This window comes from Phoca vitulina, unplaced genomic scaffold (genome assembly GCF_004348235.1).
Source record: "Phoca vitulina isolate PV1807 unplaced genomic scaffold, GSC_HSeal_1.0 scaffold23, whole genome shotgun sequence".
NCBI classification, from domain to species: Eukaryota; Metazoa; Chordata; class Mammalia; order Carnivora; family Phocidae; genus Phoca; species Phoca vitulina.
The window spans coordinates 28,606,489-28,633,877 of NW_022589726.1; the positions used below are offsets into that span (position 1 = coordinate 28,606,489).

Sequence of the window (27,389 nt, forward strand, 5' to 3'; positions counted from 1 at the left end):
AGAGAATCTCAAGCAGACTCCTCCCTGAGTGTGCAGCCCTCCACATCCCATGACCCTGAGATCATGACCCGACCTGAAATCAAGAATGGGACGCTGAGCCACCCAGGCACCCCTATATTTCCATTTTAAAGACAAGGAATTTGAGATTTTCAGTTAAGTGGCTGGTGGAAGGCTCCATAGTTAACACACATTACTGGTTTAACCAGGTCAAACTGTCTCCAAGATACTGTTTTATGAATCAGACAATGGGATTTAAGTTCACAGTTCGGTAGGTAAAAGTGGGTAGTTTCTCATAGCAGAAGGAATACAACATTATTATTTTATGTATCTATTTATTAAATTTTTAATCTACTAAAATGTTCAAACATAAGAAAATAGGAAGAATAGTTCTGCATGGAGCACTGGGTGTTAATATGCAAACAATGAATCATGGAACACTTCATCAAAAACTAATGATGTAATGTATGGTGATTAACATAACATAATAATAAAAAAATCATAAAAAAAAGAAAATAGGAAGAATAGAAGAATAGTATCATGGTCACCTGAATAAAAACCATTAGATTCAATTTACCATGTTTGCTTTATCTAATTATATAGCTAGCTCCATCTTTCCTTGTCTCTATATACAATGTGTCCATCTATTATTGAACCCTAGAAAAACAAATTACTGGTATTATCATACTTCATTCCTCAAATATTAGGTTGACTCTCCCAAAAAGTCCATTCTCTTACATAATCACAAAACCATTTTCACACATAACGTAATTAACACTAATTTCCTAATATTACCTAATATTTAAGTTAGTGTTATTTTAAGTAATGTTTGAGCATTAAGATTGCCTGAATGTGAAAAATATTTTTAAAGGTATGACTTAAAAATCTTATGAAAATGAAGTAATATCATCATAAATATAAAAACTTAAGTAAATTAGGAAAGTGGTCTAGAATTATTAAGAGATCATGAAATATTTGTAGAATCAATGGAAATGTTGAATATCCTTAAATTTGTCTATTTTGATGGCTGAAGAGTCCAATTTTGATCATTTGGACAATTTTAAATTAAAATTCAAAAAGAAGAACATTTTTTATAATCCTTTTGACTGATGGACAAAACATCAAAGCCTTGGATTTAGAACCAGTATTTTAGAGTTGAAAGTAAACTTGGATATTAATTCATGTGGTTTTTACATTGGTTCCCATTAGCCTTGGGGTTCTGAACATCTTCAAGGATCACTTGGTAGAAGGAAGGGATCAGATGGGAAGTTTTGTGGGACAGGAAGAAACGAGAGGCCTCATGATGTGGCCCTGTAGTCTCCCACACATACACCCACACCTGCACACAATTTCTTTACTTAGAGCAAGCTCACTTTCACCTTTTTTATTTATTGGGCTTCTGATTTAAATTCTCTTTGCAGAAAGGATTCTGCTGCTAAAAACTTATTCTTGTTATTTTAAAACTTCTGATGTGGCCCAGCTTCCTCATATGGTAGATGAGAAGCCTAAGGCTCAGAATGACTGTCCTGTCAAAGGCCAAACAGAACAAAACTCCAGATCTTTGTTCCGATCTTAAAGACAAAGTGAAAAAATCAGATAGATTTTTTTGGAATATGCCAGCTAATGATGAAAACAGTATATTTCTAGTGTGAATACATAAATAAAACATCAAAGTCCACATGTAAAATTTTAAAATTCTTAAGATACCAAAAGATTACATATTTATTTTTCCCTCTTCTTATTTTAAATACTTCCCATATTTTGCCAGAACAATTACTGCAGTGATGCTTAGGTATGTAAGGAGTTCTCTGTACAACAAAAGGGACTTTAACTTTGAATGAATTTTTGGAGATTCTTCCAAGGCAATACATTTCTGAAGAACAAAGACTTGCTGATGTATGTCCTAATCCATTTACTTAGCACTGACATCAACAAATGCTTACTAAGGACCAGACTATGGGGTATTGTGCTAAAGAATAACCCTAGCTGACATGGTCTCTACACAGGAAGCATAATGATCTAAAAGTCAACCCATGTATAGACACATCTAGTGAGCATAGATACCTACCTCCATGCCTAGTGGTAGAAAATAGCAAATAAAAGACAACAGTTAGGTATAAGTAAAATTTATTAGGGTAGTAAAAGGAAGGCCAGTAAAGTTACATGTTTAGACAGAGTGAAGTATAACAGAATGTTTTACCTCCTTATCAGAATGCTCTCATGCTTATCAATTAATTACTCATAAGAGCAGAGAAAGGATTTGGCAACAGGTAGAATATCTTTGTCAGTTTTGTGGGGGGTCACAGAACTATGTTAGGGGACTATATATGTTTTACACATTTCTTTCTCTCTTCCACTGCCCATCAAAATTTAAGTCTTAAATTCACAAAACACATGAAATCTATAATTCTCTACTACTCATACTATTTTGGAAAATGTTTTAGCTAGCCTCTTAGAATTTTTTTTTTTTTTTTTTTTTTTGTTCTAAGCACTCTCATCTGCTCAAAACAATTTCTCTTTGTTTCTAACACATCATGCTTAAAACCTTTCAGTGGCTGGTCTCTTTATTCCTATGTCTCTCTTTTTTCATCTTCCTTGACTGTAGCATTTCTCAATCTTGGTACCATTGACAATGTGGACCAGATAATTCTCTGTTGTGGGGGACTGTCCTCAGCATTATAGGATGTTTAGCAGCACCTGTGCTAAACAAATGTGCATAATACATAGCCCTCCCTCCTCCTTCCCATAGTTGCGACAGCCAAAATTGTCTCCACATATGGCCAAAGTCCCCTGGGAAGAAAAATTGCTCCCAGTTTAGAACCACCATTTTAGGGCTCACATCATCTCACTGTGCCTGCTGGTCTTCTGTTCTACTTTCTTCAGCTCTAATTTGACCCTTGCCTTTGCCTGGATTATGGCCTGACCTTCCTTTTCTCTTCCAACCTTTACCCCATAATTCTGGACAATCTTCACCCTCTTGCTCAGCAGTAACAGAGATCCAATAACATTTTTATTATTATTGTTCCTTCTCCACTCTCCCTCTCCTCCCGCCCCTCTACTCTCTCCCTTTGGATGTGCAGAAGCAAAATTTCTGTTCAGATTCCTAATATATTCTAGTATGAAATATATATGTCTCAAATTTAAGCACAATTTTGTGACATGTTCCATATAATTAATATTTTATTTTAAAAAGAAAACCTCAGGGTAAGAGATCTGTCTTCCTTTGTTTTGAATGGTGTTTTCTATACAGGGAGAACAAAGCAAATCCATATACCTGCAAACACACACATACACCTACCTACCTACCTAAAAGAGATCTTAAAGAATTGCCTGGAACTAAAGACCACCTGAAACTATGTAGACTTGATTTACAATGTATTGCAAAACTTGCTAATAGTATAGGGAGAATGAGGTAATTTGGATAAACTTGAGAGAACGTAAAAGTTTGTTAAACAAAATTATAGAATAAATTAGTTGAACAGTACGGTCCTACAGTGCTTCAGATAATGGGAGGGGGATTATATAAGCAGACACAGACAGGCGTATTAACCAACAGATTAGAAACTGGAGTGGCGAAGGCCTCAGGGTCTGCAGTCAGATGACCTTGGTTTCAAATCTTCCTTGTCACCAACAAGTGGTATGATTACTTTGGGCAAATTACTTAACCTTTCTAATCCTTATTTTCTTCATTTTGAAAATTGAGAAAAATCACAATAATATGTATTCTATAGAGGATTGCTGTGAAGATCAACTGAGAAACACGTGAAAAACATTGAACCCAACGCTGGCCAAACAGAAAGCACTCAATAAATGTTGACTATCACTATCTCTCCCATTGCCCCCAGCAAGGAAATAGCTAGAAATTTTTGTTTCAGATCAGCTACCCAGTGTAGCAGCAATGCAAGAATTAAAGTATGAAAATTGAGATCTGTAAGCAGAAAAAAAAACCAAACTATATGGCAATAGCCTCTGGAAATTTCAGTTGGGAATGATTGCTCTATTATACACAGTATTAATAATAACTGTTTACAATCTGCCAGAACTTGTGCCAAGCACTTTATAGACATTCTTTCATTGAATCCTCACACAAATACTATGAAGTAACCAGTTTTGCAAACCCGGTGAAGCAACCTGTATGAAGTAAGTGAATTATTAATAAAACATTACAGAGAGGGAAATCTGAAGTTTAGAGAGGTTTAATCACTGGCTCAGAGTCACACAATAAGTGACAAAATGAAGCCTAGTGGCCAGGATTGGTTGTGGCAAAGCCTCTGAACAATTCATATGCTATTTATAAATTCAAAACAGATACATAATAACTTTTTCCTGAATTACAATGTTAACATTTATGTGTATTAAGAGAAACGGAAAAAAGATATTATAGTGGCAATAATCAGAATTGGAAAGTTTAACTCATGTGGTTAACTAAGATAATGGCTCTGACAGGGAGATTGTTGTTAAATAGTTGAAAGAAAATGACTCAAAGGAGATGTCAAAAGTTAGATGGTTATTGAAAAAAAGTAGTTGCCACAGATCAGGCATCACAATGGGAGAGGCATAAAACGGTATATTACAAATCTGTATTTTTTTCGTGGATAGTCTTAAGTCCTTTCCAGAACAAAAGGAGTTATAAATTAAATTGATAAGTAAAATGCTTCTGCCTTTTGTACTTACTTTAAGGGAGTAAACAGCTATTGAGCTGGAAAATCAAAATAGAAGCCATTTTGTAGCTGGACTTGAAAAATTTATGTATTTGCCCCATAACTTTGATAGAATAAAAGAATGCCAGATAAACTGCTTGTATGCTTATTGTAGCAAAGCTTCAATTTTTTAAATTTATGATTCATACATATTTATATATATTCTTAATATCCTCCTTATGCATAAGTTCAAGTTCAAATGAAACATTTCCTGAACCTGTTTACATACTAATATAACACTAAGTGAATGTTTATTGACTAAATGAAAGAATAAGCGACGTAACAGGTAAATTAGATACTTACTTTTTTTCTATAATCAGTATTAAGTGTTTACACACAGCTTTAAAATTAGGATCTATATATTTTTTAAATGATTAATTCAAAAGAGTTTTTCATGAAGCAGGATCATTAAATGTAATGTCAATGTAATTTATTTTTGGGGAGTTCACTATAAATTCTTAAAAGAAATGTACCTCTTTAAAAATGTGCAATTACTTTTTTCCTGATAATTATATGAATATAATTGAAAAAGTATAAAGTAGAAATTTTTAAATCACCTGTAATCACATATCTTAGACCTAACTATGGGAAAATCTATTTGTTTAATTTCATAAAGCTTCAAGTCCCAATTATTCTAGGCTGTGAAATTTGAAGTCTTATGCAAGGTTGCCACATGGTGGTCAAAGTCAAGAATAGCAAGCTAAAATCAAAGCATACTTGACACTGAATAAAATTTATCATTGAAACTAAATTGGAAAATACAAACTTACTTTGTTGAAATTAAAAACTTAAATTTTGATTTATATATTCTTTCTTCATTAATTAGAGCTTCTGATATTAACTTTTAGCAATTAAACTTATTAAAACTAATGATAATAATGATATCAGTTTTAATAGCTATCAAATTATTTACATTTGAATTTTAAACTCACAGAGTACCTCTAATTTATTTTGGATCAGTGCCTGTGTTTATCTTATTCAGTGTTTTATTCACCCTAGTGCCCATCACTGTTTCTGCTTGTAGTATATACACAGTACAATATTTTTAAATGAACAAATGATATTCACTAATTGAAATGTTGCCAGAATCAAATATCAAAACATTATTTAAGAAGAACCCCAAAATTATGTACTGACACATTTGCCCATGCAATGTGAATAATCGACAAATGCAGTCAGCAATATTCCTTCCTTTGCATTTGCTGTCCCAGTACCTGCCATTCTCATGTTTTTTTTTTTTTTTTTTTTTTTAAAGATTTTATTTATTTATTTGACAGAGAGACACAAGAGAGGGAACACAAGCAGTGGGAGCGGGAGAGGGAGAAGCAGGCTTCCCGCTGAGCAGGGAGCCCAATGCGGGGCTCGATCCCAGGACCCTGGGATCATGACCTGAGCCGAAGGCAGCCGCTTAACGACTGAGCCACCCAGGCGCCCCTCATTCTCATGGTTTTGATTCATAAGCTTGAGATAAGAGCTGCTCCTTCTGAGAGCGGTCTGTTAATGCCCCCAGAAGCAATTATTAGCCATTAGGATGATCTACCAAAAGATGGATCAAACACATACAGTATTTTTACTCAAACTTCATGTGGTGCATTTAGTAGTGAAGTCTGACTTTGAAGTTTGCTTTAAAAGAGAAGGAAGATGCAAGAGAAGGCTTTATAGGTCTCAGGTTCAAAAGATAGAATTAAGTTTAATAATTTATTTTAAAATAAATTTCTTGTCTAGGTTTTTTTTTTAATTATTTAGAGAACTGAATCAAACTGCCCATCTAATGTGTTACAAATGTGCATTTGATATGTTTACTCAATTAAGTTACATATTTAGCCAGTGAGCATGTTTTCTACCACTGATCATTATTTGGACTGAAGCTGAAATGTGAGTTAGTGAGGCCAGAGCATGGGCCTGCAGTTAGGTTCTGCTCTGGATTAGCTGAGGGACAAGTACATGAACCTCTGTGGCTATCATCAGCAAAAGGAGTCCAGTAAGTAATGACCAAAGTCTTTTATGTTTTTATGATCCAATTTGTTATTTATTTCTTAATTATTATTCCAGTTATTTCTTTATTTTCCTCTCTTTTTAAGCCATGGGGTTCTTTTCCCTTTTTTTTCCTTTTTTTTCTCTCCCTCCCTCCTTTCCTTCCTCTCTCTCTCTTTTCCTTCCTTCTTTCTCTTCTTTTCTTAATTTCTTTTTTTGGAAATGTTTATTTGCATCAACAAATATAATGTAAATATTATTTTGAAGAACATAAAGAAGCTCTACATATGAAGTTTTAGCTTAATTTAGGACAATTTATACCCCTAAATCTATTTATGAAGACTTCACTGCAGTTGTTAAGTAGCTACTTATATGAACTATGGTTGTTGTAGTTTTGAAATTACTCAATATATAACACCAAGAAACTAAGCAAATTCAAAAGTCTATTTTTTAAGTAAGATCTTTGTTTAGCTCACTTATTTTTCCTTAAAATGAGTAAAAACTAAGTAGTATTTGTTTTACTTGCAAAACAAAACACAATTTGAAGAAATTATTAAAGATATCAGTGCCAATTTTACTAATGTTGGGAATATTTATGATTAAGTGTATCAAAATATTTTCAGACATATAAGGAAAAATATCACATGGTATAATGTTAAAATAATTCCCTGCCATTTCCCAGTTGTTATTTTTTTAAAGTGTAAGTTTGGTTCAGAAACTGAAAGACAATCAGCAGATTTGCTGCAGATTTACAGTTAGATTAAAACAAAACGAACTGAATTTACAGTTAACATGTAGAAGGATAAACATTGATTACTGCATTGGTAGTTGTTTTATTAATCTATCTAATAAAAATTTAACAAGAAAAGTTAAATCAGTCTCACCCAACTTGATTGAAAGCTTGTTTTGGTTTTTTAAAGCATAAAGCTCTAGAAAAAAAAATTAAAGAGCTAGACAATTTGAAAGGATACAATTATTATATGTACATATCAATCTTCACATTTCATAGGACTTTAAATATCCTAAATATTCTACTCTACTACTATTTTACTGAGTTAGTTCAAACTTTTATTTCTATACTAATAATTGACTTCTAAAATTAAAATTAGTTTTCTTCAATAAGCATATGCTCTAAATAGGTCTTACACTCCTAACGAATGGCCTTTCTAGAAAAGAGGCAGGTAGGAACAGTGGCCAATTTGCATTTTATATACAGTTGACCCTTGAACAATACAGAGTGTAGGGGCACTGACCCCTTTCACAGTTGAAAATCCACTTACAATTTTTGACTCCCCCAAAACTTAACTACTAAGGGCCATTCCTTTGGAAATTTTAATAATAGTCAATAAATACATATTTTGTATGTTATATGTATTCTTACAATAAAGTATGCTAGAGAAAAGAAAATGTTATTAAGAAAATCATAAGGAAGAGAAAATACATTTACAGTATTGTACTTACTGAAAAAAATCCACAAATAAGTGGACCTAGCAGCAGTTGAGACCCATGTTCTTCAAGGATCAACTATTCACTGTAACCTAGTGATGTTCTCAAACCAGTGATGTTCCTACACAAGTCAGTATTCCTGCATTACTGCCCAGTCTTTTTCCTCTATTTTCTTTATTTCTATACAAGGACACCACTATGCTTAATTATAGGACTTGTGTCATGTATGCTTTCCTATTCTTAATAAAATACAGCCATTTAAGCATTCTAAAAATCCCATGGACTAGTTCTCCAAACCCTCCCATATACATATTTTGTCTATTTCTTAACCTCAAAGAATAAGAGAAATGCCTTAAAGTCATCATTATAACAAAGAATAAGTTCTATGCTCTTACCTTATTTAAAATGAACAAGAAGGCCCTAGAACCTAGAGTACAGATACAATGAGGCATAGTACACATCAATATAAAAGTTATATTATAATTAAGGGAAAAATAGACCTAAAGCTCAATAAATATTTATTGATCAATATCTCTACCAGAATCCTTATAGCTAGTCATTTTTAAAAAGGTTCAGGAGTGCTACAATTAATATAAGGAAACCCATGACAAGCTTTTTTTGCCTGTTTTTCAGTGTTGTAAATGATTATAGTAATAGGCTGCAGTCACATAGGGTCACTGGAATGTTAATCGGATGAGACTTAAAACACATACCATAAAATTCCGCTGGTAATGAATGTTCTCTTTGTTAAAATCGATCACATAGCCATTGAAGGACCAAATAAATGTGAGATCCAGGGCAGGATCAAAGGAAGCAGCACACTGCATGGTGGCATTTTCTCCAACAGTAATATCAGCATTAATTGGGGCCAATATAATTCGGGTGGGATCTATATATTTAAAAAAAAAAAAAAGGAGGAAAGCACAATTCAAGAAAATATTAGATACCATATTATCTGGCACATTAAAAGAATAAAAATCAATATATTTTTATTTCTCTGAGCAAAGGGAGAAAGATGTTTTCAGATTCAAATTCCAGGAACAATTTCATTAAGCAAGAGATTTGCCCCAAAGGCTTTTGAGATGGAAACTTATCAGTACATGAAATGTCTTAGAAGCTTAGTGCTGAATCATGTCTTATAGTAATATTAGAAACTAAGCACTATTAAACTAGAAAAAAAACAATATTAATCAAATGGTTTCTTACCTGTAATAACAAGAGTGCCAGTGTTATTAGCCCTCCCTCTATTATTTTCTGCAAAGCATGTATAGATACCGCCATCATTCCTTGTGATGTTATTTATTTCCAAGCTGCCATCTTCCCAAATGAGTATTCTATTCAAATGAAAGAAATACATTCTTCACAAAATTAATCTAATGAAATATCTTATTATTCTGTCTTAGATTACAAATACTATCTTCTGATCATTACATTTTATACAAATTACTTGATGGTAAGATTTTTTTAAGATGAAACATCCTAGCCTTTGTTTATAATATTTTTTTTTCAGCATTGACAAGTTGTTTAAGAAAGCGATCTTCATCTTTTTCTTGGACTATTGCAGTAGTTTCTAACTGGTCTCCTGTGTCACCCTTGCCTGGCCATAGTCTCTTTTCCACATAGCAGCCAGACATGAAGACCTATGTGATGTAAGTCACATCATGTCACTCTTCTGCTCAGTGATAGCACTCTAGAGCTCAACACTCTCCAGTGACTTTCTATCTCACTCATAGTAAGAGCCAGAGTCCTTTGATTCCCTTTCAGGCCTGACAATCTTACAGGGTTTTGCACCTTCAGCAAAGCATTGCTAAATTATAGTTAGTATTGTATGCATGCGTGCACACACGTGCATGCACATGGCACTGCCGCTGTCCTGCCACCCTCCATCCCATACCGCTTCCAAGGTTTTCTCTCCTAATATGCATTCCATCAGACATACTTCAGTTTTACTTACTAACCTATCCTTCCATCTTATTCATTAACTGTTAGAGCATACTAACTCCAGAGAAGAAAAGAATTTTGGAGATACTCTCATGTAAATGGCTCAGATAAAGATCACGTTAGAGCTGGTAATAGTCCATCAAATATGAAATGAACAACTACAAATAAATTCTGTTGTAGAAGGTATATCATTTAGCCCAAAGTAAAATCATACAATTGAGAACCTAATTACAATTCATCAAGATTTATGTTTCCTCTCTACTGATTGGAAATATTGCATAAATCATTTACAAGCCACTAATCAAGTGCTTGTAGTAACTCTGTAATGTGGAACCAATTTTTGTAATTATATTAATCAGAATGAGATTATAGTTAGGCTTAAAGACAGTTTTGAAGGTTACTCCTTGGATATTAGTTTGAAACAGAAATATTTTATTTCTCTGAAAATAATTTATTAGTTGAACTTTTCTTTATGCATACTATTTTACAATATTTAACTTGATTTTTACATGAAGTACTGTATCTATTATAAAGTGGTGCTTATAACCTAAAATATGAATGGATTAAAGTAGTGAGCGAAAACTGGATTTATAGACTCTTTTGTCAAGAAGTAACACAATTTGATTCAAAGACTAAAAATATTCTGACAGGATTAAAATAGTAAGATTTTAGGAGCCAGTCCTTTCTTTTCCTTTTTTTGAACACATGTTGATATTTAGGAAAAATAAGTCCATGAAACATGGTTCTAAGAAATCCTTGGTTGGAGAGACTTGTACCATTCATTGGTCCTCATCAGAATCAGAGCAAGATTTTTAACTTTTTAATTTTTATTTTTTATTTAGGGGACAGAGTTAACGGTGGGTCTAAGGGGGAGTGCTGTGTCACAAGTTTGTTGCAGGAGTAAGTACCTAGAAATGGGACTACCTTTTGATCACATCTCTGCATTGCTCATTGTCTGATTGTTAAATGTTTCATCAGAAAATCAAACAAATTAATTCTTCCTTTAACACTGATTCTTCTAGCATCATTTTGCTAAAGTCTTAAAAACTTAGTCAAGCATATTCACTTTAAAAGTTAATTTGTTCAGGGAAATAACTGCTGTTCCTGTGTACTCCCTCTCCCCAACCCAACCTATCTTTGTCCCATACACAGCCATACTTGTGATCATCCTTAATAAGAGAACTGTGTTGGCATGGGTTCATTCCACAAGTTCAAGTTTCAGTTTGGAGATTATCAATATACTTTCAAAAGGCTTAACTTTAACCTTTCCAGCCTTTAGATACATCAAAATAGAGATAATAATACCTATCTTACCTACTTTTTTGGATTGTTGTGAAGAATATCTCTTATATACTTTTGCTAGAATATTCCTTTATTAGGCAAAAATCTACATTTTCTCCCTTATTTACACCTTTAGACAGGTTCCATTACTCAAAGATGAGGTTCAAGCCCCCTAGCAAAAAACATTATTGATGATCTGGATTATTATGTCTCATCTCTTAAAACTCTTCTCCATTTTCCTCTAAGGACAAACCATATTGATTTTAGGTCTTACATTCTTCACCATCCTATACTCTCTGCCCCAGGCCCTTTGTACGTGCTTCTTTACTATTCTAATCTAATCTAATTGTTTAAATATTAATATTTAGTAAAGTAAATATAAATATTAAATATTTACTATTAAATATTCACTGCCTGGAATATTTCCTTCTCCCTCACTTTCACATTCCATTTCCTATCCCGGCTTTCTTTTCTCTGTACTTTAGCACTCAACTGAGTACTTTTGCACTTTAGTACTCAGTATTACTATATCTTCCTCTAGGAAATTTAAAGAAACCATTCAGTGTGGTTTTTAAATAAATACTATGCAAGTCACATGTTTTATGTTTTATCTTAAAGCTACCACTGGTCTACTTGTTAGGAAGTAGTTTTATGTTTTATCTTGTTAGGAACTTCAGTTTTATGTTTTATCTTAAAGCGGGTAATGGTCTGCTTATTAGGAAGATGAGAAATTCCTGTTAATTTAAAAAGATGGGAAGGAGTGATTTATTCTTGAATCACCTTTTTAAAAAATTTTTCCTATTGAAATACTTATTAGGCTAACTGCATAAAACTAAAACAAACTTAAATGGATACAGAAGGCCTTGTTACAAGGGGAAAAGTCAGAGATCATATTTTATTCCCATTGTTCATTTTTTTTCTGAGGCCTTGGGCAATTTACCAAAAATTTCTGAGTCTCCATTTTCTAAATTCCTTATAAATTATAGAAACCTAAAAAATTGAACACTGATTATAACAGATAATAAGAGTGAAGGGTAAGTGCCTCTGTTTATCTTAGAATTATGATGTCTTCTGTGGAGAAAAGGAAGAACAACCAACATTTACATTAGTCCTCTTTAAAGCCCTCTTTAAAATGAACTTTGCCAAACAGTAAATTGCAATTGGATTTCTAGTTTTTGAACTGACCTGCTGCTATTGACAAGCCACTCTGTTCCTTTACTCCATGAAAATTTTGGTTTAGGTGCTGCTTTAGGTTTGCATTCAATTATGACCCTTCCTCCTTTAGCAGCCAAGATCTTTTTCTTCATAGGATTCATTTCAAAAGTTGGAGCCAAAGCTAAAAGGAAATAAATTATTATTTTTCTCTTTCATTAAAAAGGAAAAAAAAACACATTTCTTCTATACCATCTTTTATTATTTTGATTAATAATCACCAGGAAAGATTAATCTCACCAAATATTATCAGATATAACCAATAGACATTCCATACCTAGTATTAATATATTTTTCTTTTATTTAATAACTTTATTGATGTATATTTTACTTATAAAATTCACCCATTTTATATGTACAAATCTTAGTGATAACAGGATTAATTATTATAAATTTTAGTTACAATCAAATGCTATGTATATATTTACCTTGAAGGTAACATCTAATTTAGTTGTTTTGACTCAATTGCACAAGGGAAATCAAGTGAAAGACTGGAGGAATTTGAACACCATTATTAACACTAACATATGGTCATAATCAGTACTCTCAACCACACTTTCAGTGAACTGTCTCCAGTATACAAATGAGGGAACTGATATCTATTATAATTATATAATTTGCCAAAGGTACCCCGGGCAGCATCAGGTAGGATTCACAATTGAATCAATTTTCTTCTGATTTGCAAGCATGCTCTCCTCATTAAACAATGATTCCTCCTTCACTATGCACACATTTATTGAGCATCAACTGTGTGCAGACACTATGAGATACCAAAATAAAAAGACTTCTGCCTTCAGACCTACCTGCAAACAGCTATGGGAGTGATGGATGCAAATAATTGAGGGAAACAGGCTATAGGTATAGCTTCCCCTTATATCAAAGTACAGAACAATAATTATGAAAATAGGATACAGAGTCTCATAAAAGATTACTTTATTGATGACATGCTCTATTTTTCTTTAGGTCTCCTACATCTGGCTCATTTCTCAACCTCCTTGTATTTTAGCAGACTTCTGGGGAATCCCATCCATTTATTTTTGCACATCCAATCATCTGTATGTAACTGTGTCCTTTTGGGAGGCTTTTCTAGGCCCAAGTGCATCTTCATCCAGATGTTGACTCTTCATCCTCTAGTCTCAAATTCTCAAATTCTATCTGTGCATAAAAGTAATCTGATGATCTTGATAAAATGTTGATTAAGTAGGCCTGGGGTGAACCTGAGATTCAGCACTTCTAACAAGCCCTCAGGTGTTGCTTTTGCTCCTGCTGCCCTGTGGGACACACTTTCTATGGCAAGGATTTAATTTATCCCATTGTTCCTTTAACCTGAGTTTTGATAATTAACAATAAATAAGTAACCAACCAACTTGTGTTGTACACCTAACACAGTGTGTGGTATTTTGTATAGGCTCAATAGATATTTTGGGTGACATATTGCTTGTCAAATATGAGAGAAAATCTAATGGGATTATATTTTAAAAATCTAAATTCATCTAGAAATGAGAATTTTTCTTGAGTCAGTTAAGTTTTAATGAAATAGTTGATTTGGTACAGTTGTTTAAATGACTTCATACTTAACTAATACTTGAATTTATAGTGACAGAATCTAGACTATGTTCCTATATATTTTAGAAGCGGGAAAAAAATAAGGGAGTATTTTTCCCCCAATGAAGAAGAGGACATGAATTATTTGTCTCTTTCATTCTTTACTGGGCCTATTAAAAGAATGGTATCTGGTGTAGAATAAGTTCCCAAAAATATTTGGTGGATGAATAAATGAATTACCTAGATAACGAAAGAAAAGAGAGAGAGAAACACTATTTCTGAAGGTAGTAAACAAAAAATAGATGGAAACAAATATAAAGATGCCCAGAAACATTGCTCTCAGGCTGAAAATGTTATTTATTTAATTACTACAATAATAGTCATTAAATTATTACAAGATTTTGTGCTTGAATATGGAGAGATCTTTCAGCCTGAGCAGTTGAATTTTCATATAATTTTGTAATGTATGATGACAAACAAATTTTTATAAAAAATAGAATGTTAACATTTGGGAAAGCATTTAAAGTCACCTCATATCTTATATGAGTCAAAACGATTTTATTGCACCTCATACCAAAGTAATATGGCATGAAGACTAAACCTGAATGTTTGCTTGATACCCAAATAAGCTAGGTTAAATATATTAGCAAGGAATTTTTACTTTGGGGGGAATAAATGGAATATTATCCTCAGCCTTATAATAAGAGGCAGGGAAAATTAAAATTAAGAAGGCCTCAACTCATTTTTATTTTTATTTATTTACTTTTAGAGAGGGAGAGTGAGCACTAGCATGGAGGGGCAGAGGGAGTAGGAGAGAGAATCTTAAGCAGACTCCATATTCAGTGCAGAGCCTGACATGGGGTTGGATCTCAGGACCCTGAGATCATGACCTGAGCCGAAATCAAGTCTGACACCTAACCAACTGAGCTACCCAGGTGCCCCAGCCTCAACTCTTTTTAAAGGTAATTTTTAAAAATAATTTCTTGCAATTATCTCATTTCCTTTCATATTCTTTTAGTGTCACTCAATTTGTAGTGATATCAATGTTCTAAAGAATTTCCCTTTGGTGTAGCAATATTAAAATAGACCATACTGAGTCACTGCTTTATCTTTTTGGTATTCTTTTTGGTTGTAAAAGAGAAAACCTGGCTATCTAGATTCATATGAATAAAGCTGATGACAGCTACTTCAAATAAAATGAGAAAGACATAATACAGTAAGACCTTAATTAAAGTAGTTGTAATGAATGTAAAGAGAATGTGAGATTTATGGAGTAAGATTGAGAAATTTAGTAGATGTAATAGGAAGAAAGGATGTAGTTAATTGTGTCATTCTATAGAACAGAATTTTCGAGGAGACAATGTGGATGCAGGTGAGAGATAATGAATTTAGCTTCAGACACACTAGGTTTGGGTTATTTGTGAGGTTACCAAATGAAGATTTCTATTAGGAAGCTTTATGTTGAGCTTGAAGCTGAGGATAAAAATCTGGGCCAGTGATATAAATTAAAGAATCATTGATAGTTAATGGGAGGAAAACAAGAAATTATCCAGGATTTTTAAAAATTTGAAAATAACAATAATTTAAGAAGAATAATATAGAATACATGAAAAAGGGAAGAAAAGAATAGAATGGAATCATAGAAGGAACTCTGGGAGCAAGCAAGATTTCTAACTGAGCAAAGGAAGGGGTAAAGAGAAGAAAATGAAAGTAATTGAGAAGAAATAATCTGGGAGATTATTTCTCCAAGAAAACATGGAGTCACCAAAGACAAAGGTGCAGAGAATTCAAGAATAAAACATGAAGAAGAGGCTACATGAGAAATATGAACACACATATGTACATGGAGAAGAGATACCTGTTCATATGAAGTAAGGGAGAAGAAATGAATATAGGGCAGAGGTAAAGGGATTACAGGCATACCTCAAGCTATTGCAGGTTAGGTTCCAGACCACCCCAATAAAACAAATATCACAATAAGCGAGAAAAATGAGGGGTTTTTTTGTTTACCAGTACATGTAAAAGTTATGTTTACACTATACTATATAGTCTATTAAGTGTTCAGTGGCATGTCTAAAAAAAAACAATGTACATACCTTAATTTTAAAATATTGCTAAAAAATGTTACCATCATATGAGCTTTCAGCTAGTCATAATAATTTTGCTGGTGGAGGGTCTTGCCTCCATGTTGATGACTGCTGACTGATCAGGGTGGTGGTTGCTGAAGGTTGGGGTGTCTGTGGCAATTTCTTAAAATAAGATGACTCTGAAGTTTCTCTCATTGATTGATTAATCCTTTCATGAAAGATTTCTCTGCAGCATGTGATGCTGCTTGATAGCATTTTAACCACAATTGAACTTCTTTCAAAATTGGACTCAATCCTCTCAAACCCTACCGCTGTTTTATCAACTAAGTTGATATAATATTCTAATTCCTTTGTTGTCATTTCAACAATCTTCACAGAATCTTCACCAAGAGTAGATTCTATCTCAAAAACCACATTCTTTCCTCATCCATAAGAAGCAACTCTTCATCTACTCAAGTACTATCATAAAATTGTAACAATTCAGTCACATCCTCAAGCTCTACTTTTAATTCTAGTTCTCTTGCTATTTTCACCATATCTATAGTTACTTCCACCACTGAAGTCTTGAACCCCTCAAAGTCATCCATGAGGGTTGGAATCAACTTCCAAATTCTTGCCTATGTTGATATTTTGACATCTTCCCATGAATCATGAATGTTCTTAATGGTATTTAGAATAGTGAATCATTTTCAAAAGTTTTTCAATTTACTTTGCTCAGATGCATTACAAAATTGACCATCTGTGACACTTAGAGCCTTATGAAATGTAGTTCTTAAATAATAAAACTTGAAAGTCAAAACTGCTCCTTGATCCATGGGTTGCAGAATGAATGTTGTGTTAGTAGGCATGAAAAGAACATTAATCTCGTGTACATCTCCGTCAGAGTTCTTGGGTGACCAGGAGCCATGTAAAGGAGCAGGAATATTTTGAAAGAATTCATTTTTTCCTGAGCAGTGTTTCTCAACAGAGGGCTTAAAATACTCAGTAAACCATGTTGTCAACAGATGTGCTGTCATCCAGGCTTTGTTGGATGGCAACAAAACATTCAGAGCACAGGCAGATTAGATGTAGCATAAGTCTTAATGGCCCTATGATTTTCAGAATGGCAAATAAGCATTGGCTTCAACTTAAAGTCACCAGCTGCATTAGCCCCTAACAAGAGTGTTAGCCTTTTCTTCTACAGCTTCCTTACCTCTCTCAGCCTTCACAGAACTGAAGAGTTAGAGCCTTGCTCTGGATTAAGCTCTGGCTTAAGGTAATGTTGTGGCTGGTCTGATCTCTTCAGACCACTAAACTTTCTCCATATTAGCAATAAGGCTGTTCTGCTTTCTTATCATTCATGTGTTCACTGGGGTAGCACTTTTAATCTCAAGAACTTTACCTTTGCATTCACAACTTGGCTAACTGGTTAGTACTAGAGGCCTAGCTTTCAGCCTCTCTCAGCTTTTGATATTCCTTCCTCACTAGCTTCATCATTTCTAGCTTTTGTGTGAGAGTGAGAGATGTCTGACTCTTTCTTTTACTTGAACACTTAGAGGCTATTGGCTTAATCTCAATATTTTTGTGTCTCAGAGAATAGGGAGGCCCAAGGTGAGGGAGAGAGATGGGGGAAAGGCTGGTTGGTGGGGCAATCAGAACACACACATTTATTGATTAGGTTCACTATCTTATATGAGTGTGGTTCGTGGTGACTGAAAACAATTACAATAGTAATATCAAAGACAATGATCCCGACAGACACATGAAAAAGTGCTCAACATCACTCGGCATCAGGGAAATACAAATCAAAACCTCAGTGAGATGCCATCTCACACCAGTCAGAATGGCTAAAATTAACAAGTCAGGAAACGACAGATGTTGAGGATGTGGAGAAAGGGGAATCCTCCTACACTGTTGGTGGGAATGCAAGCTGGTGCAGCCACTCTGGAAAACAGTATGGAGGTTCCTCAAAAAGTTGAAAACAGAGCTACCCTATGACTCAGCAATTGCACTACTGGGTATTTACCCAAATGATACAAATGTAGTGATCTGAAGGGGTACGTGTACCCCGATGTTTATAGCAGCAATGTCCACAATAGCCAAACTATGGAAAGAACTTAGATGTCCATCAATAGATGAATGGATAAAGATGTGGTACACACACACACACACACACACACACACACACACACACACACACAATGGAATATTATGCTGCCATCAAAAAATGAAATCTTGCCATTTGCAACAATGTGGATGGAGCTAGAGGGAATTATGCTAAGCGAAATAAGTCAATCAGAGAAAGATAAGTATCATATGATCTCACTGATATGAGGAATTTGAGAAAAAAGACAGAGGATCATAGGGGAAGGGAGGGAAAAATGAAAGAAGAGGAAAACCAGAGAGGGAGACAAACCATAAGAGACTCTTAATCTCAGGAAACAAACTGAGGGTTGCTGGAGTGGGGGGCGGGTGGGAGGGAAGGGGTGGCTGGGTGATGGACATTGGGGAGGGTATGTGCTATGGTGAGCACTGTGAATTGTGTAAGACTGATGAATCACAGACCTGTACTCCTGAAACAAATAATACATTGTATGTTAATAAAAAGAGACCAATGATCACAGATCAACATACCAAATATAATAACAATGAAAAAGTTTGAAATATTGTGACACAGAGACACAAAGTAAGCAAATGCTGTTGGAAATATAGCACCTAGAGACTTGCCTGATGCAGGGTTGGCACAAATCTTCAATTTGTAAAAATGCAGTATTTGTGAAGTGCAATAATATGAGGTACGCCTGTTTTTGGAAAGGACAGATACTTATTCCTCTGGATAGAGAATATGAAAGGGCAAGTGTAGTAAAGATTTAAATACTTTTGAATGAGGGATGAGAAATTGAAATATTTTATTTCAAAGGGTTTCAATTTTCATGGAGGAGTAGAAAAGCAATACCAAAGTAGGAGTCAGAGTGGGGTAAAGAGCTTGAGGAATGTCCTAAAGATTTTAAATAGCAACTGCAGGGCATGAGATCCAAAGAATGCTAAAACTAGCAAGTGCCCAAGATCCATCTAAGCCTGGGTCATATGCATTGCGGAAGCATCAATGTGATTTTCAAGCAGTATTTAACAGCCCAGACACAGGAGAGAACAAGACTTGTAAAAATTGGCATGTGTAAAGTTTGCTTAAAGATGTTTTAAGACTATTGTACTCTGTGTTGCCTCTAATTTATTTGCTGTTCTCTAATGAAAGAAAAAAAAAATAACACAATAATATCATCCTGTTCCAAACCCCATTTTCAAAGTTTTTAACTTTAGCAATTCAAGACCCTATGATCATTGTTGAATGCATTGCTCTCTTGCTGAACGTTAACAGAAACTAGAAATAATACTGACCCAAGATCTTCAACTCGGCGTTTGCATAAATGGCTCCATGTGTGTTTTCAGCTATGCACTGGTACATGCCGGCATTGTCAAAAGTCACATCATACAGTCTCAATTCCCCTTTATGATACTGGAAAGAACACAAAGTAAAACACGTTTTCTTGATAAACCTTAATATACACGTTTTATTTACGTCTGGGCTTGTTTGACTTTTCATTTAGATACGTTATTTTGCCCCCACTGTTAACTAAGTCAAATACGGAAGGTTTTTCATGGCATGGGAAAGTAAAACCCACTTACCATGCCCAGTGGCTCTTGTGCTATTCATCCTACTGAGCTGAGAGTCCACTTTTTCCCTCTTGGCCCAGCTGGGAGATTACAGAGGGAAGGTAGAAAAAGGCCCCACTGCTGTTACTTGTCCCCAGGGCTAAAGGTAGAACCTTCCCTCTTACCTCTGTTTCTGTGGGGTCAGGGAAACAGTGGCAAAAAAAGAGAGGACAGTATCAGGTAGTAGAGATGGATGAGTAGGAAGAAGGGTAAAATGTGGAACAAAGGGAAAAATAAGGAGAGAGAAAGAGAGAGAAGGTAGACATAAGATTGCAGACAGTTGATTAACCTGAAAGAAGATACTTTATGCTCACTTTCTTGTTTGCCTTTTTTAGAAGACTTTTTTATCTCAGGGCCCAGATACCCTTACTCTGTTGACTCTCTTGCTAAATTTATCCCAGGGCCACTGGAAGTGTTGCCTGAACATGGACTCAAGAACTGCAAAACAATGGAACATACATACCGCATATCCATTTTTCAGCCATCGGATTGTGGGGATGGGCTTCCCTGTGGCCACACAAGGCCAATAGAGATCACTGCCTATATCCACCTCTGTGTCATTGATATGTTCTACCCACTCAGGAAATGCTGAAAAGTAAAGAACATTGTAAATGTCAAATGCAAATCTCAACACTCATAATAATCTCAAGAGTACAAATATTACATTTAGTTGACCTTATGGAGAATATACCAGATATCGTATATGCCATAAAATCAGTGTTAGAGCCTTTGAAATTGTATTTCCATAGGTCTTCAGGTAAACTTTATCCTACACTGTTACAACATGAAGTAACTATAACTCAATTCATAATTATTTTTCTTTGTGAACCATGTTTTGTTAGAGAGCTAATTCATGAATAACACTAAAGTAATTGATCTTTTTCTTATAACTTAAATCTTTCAAAATGACAATTAAGGTTTTAAAGAATTATGTCTTCATTGACTATGACACTCTGTCTTCCCTTTTAGAATAAAGAATCACATTTTTTTCCCACTGCCTCAGGTCTCCTCCTTTTGATGTAACTTTCAGCTAGCAGCCACAGTCACATCTTACTGTAGGATTAGAAAAATGGCTTGATCATACAGTAGCTTTAATTGCTGAAATCTATGCTTGAGTGAAATTGATGATCTGATCTTCTGGTACCTAGAGAAAAATGCTAGATATTTCCCAAAAGAAAATATATTTTTGGAGAGGAAGCAAATGAACAATGTGATAATCTTTTTGAGCATTTATTTAAGTTAAATAGTTTAAATAAATGTAGGTAAACAAATTAACATAAAATAAAGAAGGAGGTAGGAGGAGAGAATCCTGAGTGGAGGGAGTATTTTATTTTCTTTGAAAAATAAAACTTTGGTATATACATTTTATGACAAAATAATATATATAACTTACAGAAAGTATTTAATACACATAAAAAAGAACAGAAAACATTTTTATGATCTCACTGAACCCCATCAATATTATATGTATATATATATATATATGTTTATAGTACTATAATGATTTAGTATATTTTCACTTATCATTACATTTTTGTAACATGTAGTTATAAAAATTAAATATTGATAAGAATATTTTGTTAATTGATAGAGGTTTTATTTTGTACACAATCTTGGCAATAAAACAGGAATATGAGCACCTTCCCTTCCCTGCCTTGGCCTCAAACAGGTGACACAAAATATCACATTAAAAAATACAATGAGAAGACTAAGTAATTGAATCAACTTGATACATTCTATCTATGATTTAATTATGTAACCTTCTGGTTGTTTGATTAGACCAAAAGAGAAAAACTGAGTGCCCTTGATTAGTAAAGGAGAGATAATAGCTCCCTTAATAATATTCCCTTATAAATATCTGCTCTGTCACCTTGATTCTTCTAAGGAATTAGATATTAGACATTTAGACCTCTGCTAAGAACCTGGAAGGGGAAAATGAAGGGGGGGGAAATCAGAGGGGGAAATGAACCATGAGAGACTATGGACTCTGAGAAACAAACTGAGGGTTCTAGAGGGGAGGGGGTGGAGGGAGGGATTAGCCTGGTGATGGGTATTAAAGAGGGCACGTTCTGCATGGAGCACTGGGTGTTATACGCAAACAATGAGTCATGGAACACTACATCAAAAACTAATGATGTAATGTATGGTGATTAACATAACATAATAAAATAAAAAAAGAACCTAGAATGCAGTTTTCTTAATATGTATGAATTAAAACAGATCTGTAAGCTCTAGAAACCTGGTAGAGTGACAGGTTTATTTAACAAATGTAAGAGTAGTGTTCTAGTTTGTAAGACCTGACAAGAGTAAAAATTTTAAAGAAACAAGGTGGGTTATCCAGAGAGATTGTTAACTGGACGTTTAAAGGAAAAAGGGAAGATAGTCTAGAAATGGCATGAGGAGCAAGAAGAGCAGTTATATTACAAGTCAAAGGGGATGAGAGCTGTGGAAGAAAAATTAGCCACTGCTTGAGAGGAAGCAGTGTCTTTAAGGGAGAACCATGTTTTAGTTAGGGTGAGAAGTTCAGAGTAGAAGTTATGTAGAAGCTGAGAATATAGGGGATTGTGACAATAGCAGACGGTGTGTTTTAGAAAGCATGGTGCGAAGGTTTCAGAAGCTGGGCATGGGGAGGAGATGGAGACGGAACAGGATGTGTGCAGAGCTGTGTGGGTGTTAAAGTTCAGGCGATGAGGGAGGCCTAGAGGCCATGGCTTTCTATGCCAAAAGAGACAAACAGGGTAAAGGCAAAATGAGCCTAATCCTGCTGGATTCTGAGATGATACTAGGGCCACTGGAGGCACTTTCTTCATCCCTGTACAGACGGAGGCCTGGGCTCTGGGTAGGGGCCATAAGCTGTCTCCTCATTCTGGTATTCATCTCCAGTTTATCCTATCATCCATCTTCTCAGCATGGTTAAGCTACCCCTTACCATATACTTCATCAATATCCTGTGTAAATTTCCATAGTGCACTCTCATAATTTTCTTTATAACTATGTATGTTTGTGTGTGTTCATATGCATGTGTGTGTGGAAATGTATGTTCCTTTGCCTGTGTATACTTGTATAAATTTGGAGGCTTTGTATAGAGTATGAATACCTTAAGGACAGAGAGAATATTTCTTTTATCTACTTCTTCTTGTTCCTGTCAGAGTGTGTGCCTCTGAGTAGACACTCAATGTATGCTTATCATTTAAATGAATGTCTTATTGAAACCTTAGACATTTACTCAGTTGTGACCTGTAAGTTTTATATTGTGGACATTATGGAAATGATTTCAGTATGAAAAGTTTCGAGTGTTTCCTGAAAAACAACATTCTATCCTCCTAAATATAAGTTTATTTCAATGTGTTTGAATCAAACACTTGTGCCAAGAAAATTGTGTCAAAAAAAAAAAAAAAAAAGGTTTCCTTAGAGCAGTGATTCTCAAACTGTAGTTTCTGGTCTGGTAGCATTAGCATCTCCTAGGACCTTGTCAGAAATACAAATCTTGGGCCCCAAATAGAACTTGTAACTCAGAAACTCTGGGAACCAGTTATCTGTGTTTTAACAAGCCCTCCATGTGATTTTTTTTTTTTTTTGAAGCATATACAAGTTTGCAAGTCAGTGGCTTGGACCAAGTCATAATGCATAGTTTCTTCTATGAATAAAAAGGTATTGGAAAAAAAGAAGAATGAAGGGAGTATACAAGTTATATTAATTGTATTTTCTGAAAATTATCAAGGACACTACTACCAATCCATTGATGTTAGTATGATGGTAATGGTATAAGTTCATAACTTCCATAAGCCATATTTGAGACTTAGACATAAGATAAATATTTTCTCTTTTTGCATAATGTAATATACATCACTGTTTTTAAACTATTATTCATTATATACTCACTCTTCAGTTATGGAAATGGCTATAAGTAAGATATTGATGCAATTTATAAAAAATTGAAAAAACATGTCTACCTTGAACATAAATTCTTGCCTGGTATTTATCCTTTCCTCTATTGTTCTCAGCCTCACATTCATATGTGCCTTCATCTTCTAGCTGAATATTGAAGATCTTGAGGACAGCCCCAGAGGTGCTGATCTCAGCAGTACTTGGCATTGGTTCTAGGACCTTCCGCCATCGGATATCAGGAACAGGACTTTAAATAGGAAATAACAAAAGCTAAAGGTCCACAATAGTTCAAAGTCTATTACTTTGTTAGTATATAACTAAACAATTACATCATTGATTTCCTAAAACGGTACAAAGGTTAATATATTTCTACATATATTAATAAAAAATATAAGTATACTTACTTGCCAAGTGCGAAACACTCTAACGTCACATTTTGGCCCATCAGTGCATATATGTCCTTGAACTGAACTACGATATCAGCGGGATATGGTTTTGTTGTTCCTAATATTAAGAAAAATACAACAACCAACCACTAATTATTAGGCAGAATAGAGTTTTTTTTAAATATTGTGACTTTTATAGAATTACTTCACTATGCAAAGCATTTCTCTGTACAAGTACTAGAAAATATCTGCTCATAACACAATGCACAGATTTATTTGTTTATGCACAGTATGTATATAGCATAAATTTCATCAAGCATTTCCAATCATATTGGCTCATTCTTACAGCTATGTAACTAATCTGACTCAATTCACCAAAAAAATCCAAGATGTCTTTAGAGAGCATCAAACGTGTGAAACATTGTGCCAGGGGCTACGTGGGACTCAGGAAGGCAGAGAAACAAGAAAGCGAAAGAGGGAGAAGAAAGGAAGGAAGAGAGGAGAGTGGAAAAGAAAGAGGACAGGCAAGAAAGGAGGGAGAATAGAAGAAAGATGTCCATATGGAGATGAAGGCAAAAGGGAAACAAGTTGAAAAGAGGGAAGGAGAGAGGGAAAGAAGAGTGATTATTCAGACATTACTGGGCTCATCAATATAGTTATTTTATTGAATTTATTGAGCATGTCTCTACTGCAAGGCATATTATTCCCTTAATCTTACAGGGGAAGAAACAGGCTCAGAAAGGCAAAATACATTGTTTAAGATTACAATGTGAATATGTATTTTATCCTGTATGATACCTGAGAGACAAGTAGATACACCATGCCCTAAAATACAAGCCAAAATGAAAGTAAATGGTCTGAAAGAGTGGCAGCTAAGGAGGACTGCTGAATATGCCGGGGCTATGGGAATTTCAGGCAAGAAGAGCATGTGAATTCACCAGACCAGTTCAGACTGAGGAAGCAGTATATTATGACAAAGCTCCAGGAGTATGAAGGGGATTTTTTTTAAGTCTAGGAAATCAAGCAATGTCAAAGTATATGTAGTTGAAGATGAGCTTGAACCTATTATCTAGAAGGCTTGAAACTGTGACATTAAACATTTTGAGGTTAATTTTCTTGGTGGGTAACTACTGGTGGATTTTGGTAAGAGAAGTAACATGAATATCACCTTTGGTTTAAGGAGAAAACCTTGGCGGAAGTTTTAAAGAATGGGAAATGGAGAAGAGAAATATAGAAGAGAGTCTAAGGGGGGCTAGGTCATTACTTCATGCAAAACAGGTGGGCACTTGAGCCGTGGGAACAAAAAGGAAAGAACTGATCCAAGTTGTCTCTGAGAGGCAAAATCAGCAATACTGCCCTTTGGGTGCATGTTTTCTTGAGGTGTAGATCAAAGATCCAATTCATCAGAATCACCTGGGATGCTTGCTGAACCTACAAATTCCTGGGTCACATCCCAGACCTGCTGAATCAGTATTTCTGGGTTCCAAATTTCTGCAAACTTCCCAAGTGTGTATACTAATTGGGGATACTACATACTAACTGGGGACCACTGGATTAGCTGTCTGGAGGATGAGGGGAGGAGAGGAGTTGATGATTAAAAATGCTATCCTGAGTTAGAAATATGACAGTATCACCAAATGAGACAAAGAACACCAGAAGTTTTAGAGATGAGATGAGAGAGATGAGATGAGATGAGATGAGATGAGATGAGATGAGATGAGATGACAGATGTGTCTGGAACATTTTGAGCTTAACATTCCCGAGAACCTTCTGTATGACAAGCCCAGGAGGTAGATAGAATTAAGTCCTAAACAAGAGAAAAGTTTTGGAGATAAGAATGTGGAGTCATCTCCGTAGGGATGCTGTTGAAAGGTATAAATTGGTGAGAATATCTGGAAAAAGATTAAAGAGAAATATAAGAAGGAGGAAGATGTGGGGAAGGATACTGCATAGAATTTCTCAGAGAGGCAGGTGGGAGATACAGGAAGGGCAGGAATTGGGAAAATTGGAAAAGAAAGAAGAGTTCAAGGAGGCATAGGAGATCAACAGTGTCAAAGTTCATACAGAATCAGAACTGAAAGTGTCCTTTGGATTTAGTAAATAAGAAGTAATCAAGATTGTTTGCATTGAACACAGAAGAATATATGGAGGGTAATGTACAGAGGAGAGTTTAAAGATTCAGAAAAAAGCAGAAAATAAGTGATATAGGGAAGTCCCTAAATGAATCAAATGGTAAATGAACCAGTGCAACTGGAGGAATTACCTAGAACAGAGGAGAAACACTTCTTCCACAAAGACAATAGTAAGAAATAAATAGAAGAGATGAATTTCTGGGGTAGAATAGGAAAGAAACTTAAGGAAGCTTTTACATGATGCCTCCTTGTAATTCTTTAAAGTAGTGGATGAGAGCATCTCCCAAGATTGTGGAGAGAAAAAAGAGCCAGAAGTCAAAAAATATTTATTGGGGCGCCTGGGTGGCTCAGTTGTTAAACCTCTGCCTTTGGCTCAGGTCATGATCCCAGGGTCCTGGGATCGAGCCCCTGCATCGAGCTCCCTGCTCCATGGGAAGCCTGCTTCTCCCTCTCCCATTCCCCCTGCTTGTGTTCCCTCTCTCGCTCTCTCTGTGTCAAAAAAATAAATAAAAAAAATCTTCAAAAAAAATATTTATTGAATACCAACCATGTGACCACAATCGAGGAGAGTAGTAAAAATGGAATCACAGTGATATGACATTTTCCCCACTGTAATACCCTACTTAGAGTGGAGGCAGGAACCAAACCTAAGTCTGTGAACAACAAAACCCAGTATTTCTTCAGAAGCCTGAACTCATTGTTATGAGTGGTAACAGCAGGACTGTGATAAAAACAATGTGAAGTAAGCAAATATGTTGAAATCTGATTCTCTTAGAAGTGGTGCATTAAAAAAGGAATGTAGTTCAACTGGAATCTTGCTAAAGCCATTCAGGTCTGTCAGTGGCCATCAAATATGGCACCCATGCTACTTACTTACAGTAGAAAGGCAATTTATACACTTATTTGTTTCATAAAATAGTTTCTTAAAAATATCAAAATAATGCAACTTCATTTTTCCCCTAATTCTGTAATCACTATAGTTTGTTTTGATCTAATCATTTGTTTTCTTTCATGAAGTTACTAAAAAGTAGGAATGGACATGAAAAACAAAAAAGCAGGGGCCAGTGATTCCCACTGTAACTGATATATGGATATTTGGCTAATGAATCA

General features: G+C 34.8%; 1 protein-coding gene across 3 annotated transcripts in view; it reads right to left on the minus strand.

The window, feature by feature from the left end:
• The window catches only part of CNTN1 (contactin 1), a 362,269-nt gene that overhangs the window by 118,173 nt on the left and 216,707 nt on the right, over nucleotides 1-27,389 (minus strand). For all 3 annotated transcript variants that reach the window (XM_032420205.1, XM_032420204.1, XM_032420206.1), the window contains 7 exons: nucleotides 24,166-24,265; nucleotides 23,827-24,008; nucleotides 20,337-20,461; nucleotides 19,559-19,676; nucleotides 12,525-12,675; nucleotides 9,324-9,451; nucleotides 8,831-9,006 (listed from right to left, as the gene is read on the minus strand). In XM_032420205.1, coding sequence (XP_032276096.1) covers nucleotides 8,831-9,006; nucleotides 9,324-9,451; nucleotides 12,525-12,675; nucleotides 19,559-19,676; nucleotides 20,337-20,461; nucleotides 23,827-24,008; nucleotides 24,166-24,265 — 980 coding nt within the window. The remainder of the gene's footprint in view (nucleotides 1-8,830; nucleotides 9,007-9,323; nucleotides 9,452-12,524; nucleotides 12,676-19,558; nucleotides 19,677-20,336; nucleotides 20,462-23,826; nucleotides 24,009-24,165; nucleotides 24,266-27,389) is intronic.